Source organism: Zingiber officinale, chromosome 8A, assembly GCF_018446385.1.
Source record: "Zingiber officinale cultivar Zhangliang chromosome 8A, Zo_v1.1, whole genome shotgun sequence".
NCBI classification, from domain to species: Eukaryota; Viridiplantae; Streptophyta; class Magnoliopsida; order Zingiberales; family Zingiberaceae; genus Zingiber; species Zingiber officinale.
The window spans coordinates 563,376-572,133 of record NC_056000.1 but is presented as its reverse complement, the minus strand read 5'-3'; the positions used below and the strand labels follow the sequence as shown (position 1 = coordinate 572,133).

Genomic DNA, 8,758 nt, shown 5'->3' with positions numbered 1-8,758 from the left:
CATAAGATGTTTGAATGTGGAAATATAATTAGACGGACGCACAAAAGCTGTATAAAAAATAGAGTATCGCAATAGCATCACAAAATATGATAACCACAAAAGTTTCCTTAATAATATTATAATTCATCTTGAATCAATGGCACATTAGAAGAGGTCGTTGGTCTTTGAATAGATGCTTTAGAAGTATAAGTACCCCGAGTTAGTTTTAATATCATCAACCGAATTAAGTTAGACTCTATGAATTTGATATCTTGTGTCTAAGTGTGTATAGACTTAAGAACATAAGAAATCGAGCGGAAGATGTAATAAGTGAGAAGGACGGCACGGAAAAGAAGCCGATAGACTTGGTACAACCGAAGGACAAGGAGCTACGAAAGAGTACATCAGTGGATGAGAATGACGCGTGCAACATATTCGAGAGATGAGAAGCCTAGAGGAAGTCTACTTGATGAGAAGGCCAGGGTTAGGTTCGGGAGAGCTCAACTTTAAACGATCGGAGTATCACCCAAGTAACCGAATAAGAAATGGTCAGCTTTTGAGTTGACTGTTTCTAGGCGCTTGGATCGAGTCCATGCGCTCAGGCTCTAGGTGCATGGATCCTTTCTAAGAGCCTGGGAAGGATGACCATGTCAGCATAGTCGTTATTGTAGAGAATCATCACGAAGTCCACGTCAACAGACTCCAGGCGCCTGGATTGGATCCAAGCGCCTAGGAAGTCCAGGACCATTGGAGAAAGTCGTTGTGGAGTAGATCGACTCGACTATGTTGGTCCTAATATGGCTAGCAAGCGGGGATGAATTGCCTGAAATTACAAAAACACCCTTCTCAAACTTTCGACTAAAGGCAATGCAAACACTTTTAATAAACGAAACTAAAATGTATAAAAATAAGTATGAGATAAAAGTGTTTACTTGATTTGCATCCGGGGAGGTTGTTAATCCAAGGTAAGTGAAGCTCAACTAGTAGACTCCTTCGACACAAGTCAAAGCTGGAAAAGCCTCGTACATGACATTGAAAGTGCAGAACTTGAAGAATAAAATAGAAATTCGATTACAGTAAGTGTTGTATAGAATGAAGTAAACTATCGCTCTATTTATATCTCACTAGTTGAAACTAGTCATTTGCTGACGTGGCAACTCTAGACGCCTGGATCCTCTCCGGGTGCCCCTAGCAAGGCAAACTCTATCTCTACACAACAACTTCAAAACAGATTTGAGATTGAATTTTTTCATGTTGGGGTGCTTGAACCATCTTCGAGCGCTCGAACAACGGCTGACATGGACCCGAAAGTGATCTACAGCAACGACACTGTGACGAGGTGCCTGGGAGGCGTCTTGGTGGTCCAAGCGCCCGAACCATCTTGTCCGGGTGCTCGGACATCCGCAACTACTCGCCCCTCGGGTGCATTGAGCTCGTCGACTCAATTCACGTGTCATCCTTCTCGTCCGTTGTGTCTTCCGCTTGACTTCTTGTGTTTCTAAGTTCCAGCACACTTAGACATAAGGATTAAGCATAACAAGACCTAACTTAATCTGATTGACCACATCAAAATTAATTCAGAGTACTTATAGATGAGTTCAGACAGCCAGACTGAGTCCAAGTGTCTAGAAAGTATCATATCAATAAATAACTAAATTTGATCAGTGGACTATCTACTATAAATAGAGCTCAGGCTTGAAATTCAAAATAATTCACTTATTTTAATAACTTGGGTTGATATGATGACAATATTCAGTCCATGACAAATATATTAGCAGGCCATTGATTGAAAGTTTTCAAAATATTAAAAAATGTACCAATTGTTGCAATTCATTTTGGTTTCATCAGTTTAATTTATACGAGCGAGTAATTATGCTTTTATAATCACTGAAGTTGAACCAATTTAAAAAATAAGCTGTTTTGTTCCCCATGGGACCCAAACATCGATCCTTTAATTTGGGCAGATTGATCAAATAATTATTAAAGAGATATGGTAAAATAATTAATTTATATTATTATTATTAAGTAAATCTTGGGATGTTTTAGTTTGGCTTAATTAATTATTTTTAAACAATTTGATCCGAACTGGCGCGCGTCTAATTAATATAATTTCCTCATGAGAGTCACGCTGTAAACACCGAGAAAGCTTCACTTGATCAATGGACATTATATTGAAAATCCCTAGCTACCTCGAAACGAATAAAATGTGCTTTTCAAACTCTTATTTTATTGCTTCAAAATCAATCGAGTGAAAGAATACGATAAGTATGAGATAAATATATAATACATTAATATAATTCATATGCATGACTCCAATCTATTTTTATAAGTTAAAATATATATTTGCATGATATTTTATGATTAAAATGATAAAATAAAATTATTATTAGATTTATCATGCTATTGAGAATTATTTTATATTTTAAATTTATCGATTTGATTATTGACAAGTTATCAAAATATTTTTTAAAATTTCAAATTAAGAGGTAAAATAAGTGGAGGGGAGGCCGATCCACCTAGAAGGCAGAAGACATTGGTAATGTTTTTGTTAATAAAATTATTATAATTATGGTAAAAACCCGAAAGTATGTGGTTCATGAAGAACTTGCAAGCTGTTCTGAAAAGAATAATAATAATAATATTATTATTATTATTAATGTTACCTCAAGCAAACGGCGTTTTGGTTTTAAATGTGACTTGAAATCGATTGAATTATGAAAAGCACAAAGTCGTCGTTGGCATTTTTATATTAGCTTGTGATATTTAATTAAAAATATAACACTTAATTCTCCTACGAATTAATTTTTAAAATTGAAAATATGGTGGTCGACTTACAGAAAACAGTCACATCTATCATTTATCTCCAATGGAGGTCTCTATTCAGCCGGCCCTGTTCAAACACTGAAAAGTCGACAAATTGAACAAGTGCTTCTAGTTCATTTGCAGGGAGCGATCACGTTGTACTATTATTCATTATTTTGATACTTTTCACACCTTCATTTCGATGAACACACGATCACGCAATTCTCCTCTAACACTTCGTCGAGACGTCAATTTAATCACTTTTATGATCTATATACTTTCTTTTATAAAAAAACAGTGTTAAATTTGAATGGAAGATGCGTGTGGAAAAAGTGAAGCTCAATTGGATGCGGATCGAGTATGGTCTCAATAATTTTGTTCGTATATACGAGAGACATCGGATGTTTAGAAATCTTATAAATTAAAATATTTTAAATAATGCATCTTCTTAATTCCCTTTTCGTGCGTGGCTTCGATCGTGTTTAAATTTAATTATAATTCTAACACAACAACAATATCGGAAAGAAAATCATATAAAAGTAAATCGTTCTTACTTACGAGAAGAAAGGAGACGTAGATGATAATTATATATATAAAAAGTTGGTTGTATAATTATTAAGCAAATGCAATCTGCAACGAGCAATTACAGAAACCGCTCGATCGGTGATCAAGGAATCAAGCAAAATTCCTCTGCTTCCTCTCGGCTCCGGGGGCGTAGCTCCGGCTCCTGAGGACGATCTCGCCGCCGGGATTCTCGTCCCCGAATTCGCACTCCTTGTCCTCGTCGATCCGCGCCACCGCCACGCTCTGGCTGCGCGGCACCGCGGCCGCGGTCGAACCCTGCGAGCGGGCGCGGCGCAACGACGCCGTGCGTATGAGGTCCTGTAGATCCTCCTCGCTGGCGCCGCTCCTCCCCGACGCGACGCTGAAGTTCCGCGGCAGCGGCCCGGAGGCCATCGGGTAGCCCATCGAGTACGCTCCGCCCTCCACCTCGATGCGCCCCGCGCAACTCGTCATGCTGCGCACGTAGAAGTCCCGGGCGCGGCACAGAACGCGCAGCGGCGCCTTTACGTACTGCAGCACCCGGTTCTTCTTCTGTGACGGCGACGACGTGCTCTTTCTGCCGCTGCTCATGATGCAATTGCCCCGCCGATTCCGATTCCGATTCCGATTCCTTCTTTTCCTGCGAATCGAATAGTAGAAGAGGGATAATTGTGTGAAGCTAGCAGAGCTTCTTTCCCTCAAAATTAAATCTTCTCTTTTGGGGGAGTTGGAAACTAACTGCCGGTTGAATTTATAATCTGCAGGAGACAGGAGATCGAAGAAGTAGTCACGCAAAGAAGGACAACGATTGAAATTGGACGCGGTTTAGTAGCGAGAGAAGTAAAGTCAGATTGCATATCTGAGCAAATGAGGCTAGGGATCAATTTGCGATTAATCCCGTGATGATGATCCGTGCGAAGACTAAGAAGGATGGCTTATGTGGAATTTGCCCAGGTCTTAAGCGGACTAAAACTTAAACAAGGAAGCAAATGATTAATATTCAAACAGCGGTATTTGTCCACCATCAAATTAACGTATACGTAGCAGAGCAAGTTGGAGTGGTCCAGGGGATTAATATTAATGCGGAATTAGGGGAAAGTCAAGTGCGCGATTGGAAACGGAAGAAGAGGCCAGCGCATGGCGTAGACATACATCACAGCCGAAGACTTGGAAGTGAAAGGGTACCTTAATACAGCGACGGTCAAACGCGGGACTCTCTGAGTTAATTTTAACAGCATCAAACTTGGCTGCTCTGCCTCTGCGTTGACCACAATACAACTTTTCTTCAATTTGTCTCAATATAACGGCCAACTGATGAATTATTTCGGGAGGGCTGTTGACACAGTCACGATATATATATATATATATATATATGGGTGGAGTTTAACTAATTTGCTTACGATTTTGAGATATATATATATATATACTGACCTGTTCGTCTATCTAGTTTTGGATTGCGTGAATCTTTCATGAGATATTGAGTAAAGAAAGGGGAAACAACATTCGAAATGATTTAAGATTGAATGCTCGTCTTAGTCTATCTTGTTTTTCCCCGGTGGAAAGATAAGTCGGTCATTTTTGTCAGCGACCTAGAAGAGTTTCACTGTTAGCATATATTTTTACATTTCAGATTAAAAATAGCATGCTTTCATTTCCACCCCTATTAAATTTTATGTATTTTAGCAATTTTTTTATTTTTTATTTTAAATCGACCATCTTCTTCTTGATTCACCCATAGATAAAACCCGTACATGTGAATATGTGTGATTAATTTTTACCATATTTAAATTAGTTGTGTTTTTATGCATGTTACCGTATTCAAGTCAGTTGTATATAATTTTAACCAAAGATTCTAATAAAAATCTTTGGTAAATTAACACGGGCTGAAATTCCGGGATATTTAAATTTTAAAATTATTAAATCATACGTCCAATACTCATTTTATCTTTCTTACTATTGTCAATCCATTAGTAAATGTTATACTATAGCAATAGATTGATAAATTTGTCAATTGATTGAGAATAATTCTATAGCTATGTATATTCCACCAATCAATCATCAATCGATTGAGTTGAAAAATTATTATTATCAATAATATATATATATATTCAAATATATAAATATAATTAGAAGAATTAGACGAATATATAAGACTTTGAGAGTTCAGAATTACATAGAATCAAATCGTTCGTCTAGCTCTCATGATTATATTCATCTCATCTAATGGTAGCCAAGTTTTTTCCTCAAAGAATATTATCTTTGAACATAGACTTAATCAGACTCCATTATACTTTGCTCTTCAGTCTGACTTGAAGGAGGAATATCTAGCTGGGTTTACCCAAGGGATATAGCAGGCTCTCCTGAGCAATATAGCCAAGTCTCTCCTCGTTGGCTAACTAAAGGTCCGTAGAGCAATAATGTTAAGTCTCAGGAGAGCCAATCGCATGGAGGTTTATAGAGCAATAATACCAAAGGTTCGCCGAGCAATAATGTTAAGTTCCCTCAGAGCAACCACATGGAGGTTCGCAGAGCAATAATATTAAAGGTCCGCTGAGCAATAATGTTAGGTTTCCATAGAGCAACCGTATCAAAGTTCATAGAGCAATGATACTAAAGGTCGGCCGAGCAATAATGTTAAGTTTCCTCAGAGCAACCATATGGAGGTTCGCAGAGCAATAATACTAAAGGTCCGTTGAGCAATAATATTAAATTTCCATAGAGCAACCATATCGAAGTTCATAGAGCAATGATACTAAAGGTCCCCCGAGCAATAATGTTATTTTTCATTGAGCAACCGTATCGAAATTCACAGAGCAATAATACTAAAGGTCCGCCGAGCAATAATGTTAAATTTTCGTAGAGCAACCACATAAAGGTTCGTAGAGTAATATCACCAAAGTCTCGCATAACAATGTCATTGTGGCCCGCGAAACAATAATACTTAGTCCCACATAATGATATCATTAAAGTCTATAGGGCAATTACATTAAAGCTACGTTTGGTTGGATGTAATGTAATCGAGCTTGTAATGTAATCAAATTTGTAATGTAATATAATGTAATCATGATTACATTACTACGTTTGGTAATATAATGTATGTAATCTTTGATTACAAGGGTAATTACATTCTTTTATTTGGTATCCATTATTTTTTATAAGGAATGTAATTCATATTATTCTAAAATGACAAAAATATCACGTGACTTCTATTGACTGCCGCCGCACCTCTGTCAGAGCTTGCGTCCGGTGACCGGTGACGGCCGGCGGCGGTGGCCGACGACTGGCGACCGGTGGCGGCTGGTGCCCAGCGGCGGCCGGTGCCCGGCAACGGCGGCGGCCGGTGCCCGACGACGGCGGCGGCCGGTGCCCGTGTTAGGATGTATACTAAAAGCCTAGCTTTTGGTATAAAATATTTATCTAGAAATAAGAATCACATTGGTCAAATGTCTACATTTATGATAAATGTAGTTGTTCAGTTAATTTATATTGTAGATAACATGGTGTGTGGTGTCACACACAGAAGATCATGTTATCAGTACCTTATAAATTATAAACTGTAGCTTACGACCATGATGGAAAGGAACAAACCATTGGAAGGTCGTAGTGTAATTAGGTGTTAGTTTATCTTAACTATATAATTACACTAGTACACTAAGAGTGTATTGAATAGGACCATTAGAGGTCGTTTCTTTTATACTGACTTTATAAAGGAACAAAGACCTCAGTTATTATGGAAGTGTGTGCTCTTAATCCTAATATAATAACAAGCACATATATTTGATATTTATTTCTTTAATTTATCAATGGGTGAGATTTAGTTCGATGAATCAATAAGCCCGATAAGTTGGGAAATGATATCACTTATAGTGTGTGTTGTTGATTATAGAAGGAACTGTGTCCTAGTAATCTAGGTTGAGAATGTCCCCAAGAGGAGCTCATAAGGATTGTCATGTTAAACCCTGCAGGTGGACTTAGTCCGACATGACGATGAAGTTGAGTGGTACTACTCTTGGAGCTAGATATTAATTAAGTGAGTTGTCAGTAACTTACTTAATTAGTGGACATTTGTTATCTTAAACACAGGGAGACTAACACACTCATGATAAGAAGGAGCCCAAAATGTAATTTGGGATTGGTGCGGTAGTTCAATAATAGTTCTTTAGTGGAATGAATTATTATTGATGAAATTAAGTTGTGTGTTCGGGGCGAACACGAGATGCTTAATTTCATCGGGAGACCAAAACCAATTCCTCCTCTCGGTCCCTATCGTAGCCTCTAGTATATAGAGATTTATACCCACCGCATACCCACCTTCTTACCCATCCAATGGGGCCGGCCAAGCTAGCTTGGAACCCAAGCTAGGGCCGGCCAAGATCAAGTGGATGAGTCATGTAGATGGTCGGCCAAAGCTTGGGTCCCAAGCTTAGGTGGCCGGCCACTAGAATATTAAAAGGGATTTTTATTAAAATTATTTCTTATGTGGATATCATGATTTTAAAAGAGAGTTTAAAAATTAAAATTTTCCTTTTATAACTTTCTACAAAAGATTAAGAGAAGAGATTAATCTCTTTCCTTATTTGTAGTTTAAAAGGATGATTTTAATTTTTGGTAAAAACTTTCCTTATTTGTAAATCATCTACATGTTTAAAAGAGAGTTTAAAATTTGAAATCTTTCCTTATTTGTTGATTAAAGGAGGATTTTAAATTTTAAGAAAACTTTCCTTTTTAACCATGTTCATGATTTTAAACAGAGTTTAAAATTAAATATTCTCTTTTATGAGTTTCTACAAAAGATTAAGAAAATATTTGATATCTTTCCTTATTTGTAGATTAAAAGAGATTTTAATTTTTAGAGATAACTTTTTTTTTATCCATATGTTTAAAAGAAAGATTTTAATTTATTAAATTTCCTTTTTATAAACCAATCATGAAGGGATAAAAATTATTGGAGAAATTTTATAAATTTTCGGAAGCAAATAAGGAAGTTTTAATTTGTGTTTAAATTTTATTTGCTTGGAAATTTTATGGTGTGGCCGGCCAAATAAATTGGAGAAGAAAAATTATTTTTAATTAAATAAATTTTTCCTTTTCATGGCAAAAGAATTAAGGAAGTTTTTATTAAATTTTCCTTATTTGTCAAGACCAAGGATTATAAAAGAGGAGGTAGAGGAGACTTCAAGGCTAAGGACTCTATTCTATTTTTCTCCCTCTTTTCCTTGGTGGTGTGGCCGGCCCTTTCTTCTTCTCTTCTTCTTCTCTTTGTGGCCGAACCTCTTCATGCTCATGGAGTTTTAATTGGTGGCCGGATCTAGCTTGAGGAAGAAGGAGAGAAAGCTTACATCCCTTGGAGCTTGGTTGGTGGAAAAGATCTTCATCTTTTGGAAGCTTTGTGCTTGGCCGAAATTTGAAGAAAGGAAAAGAAGGTGCTTTGGTG

General features: G+C 37.3%; 1 protein-coding gene across 1 annotated transcript; it reads right to left on the bottom strand.

Annotated features, from left to right (window-relative positions):
* Positions 1-3,296: 3,296 nt before the first annotated feature.
* On the bottom strand, positions 3,297-4,261 carry LOC122011383. The gene has a single exon (XM_042567771.1). The coding sequence runs from the start codon at positions 3,913-3,915 to the stop codon at positions 3,457-3,459; it is 459 nt and encodes a 152-aa protein (XP_042423705.1). The 5' UTR covers positions 3,916-4,261; the 3' UTR covers positions 3,297-3,456.
* Positions 4,262-8,758: the final 4,497 nt, after the last annotated feature.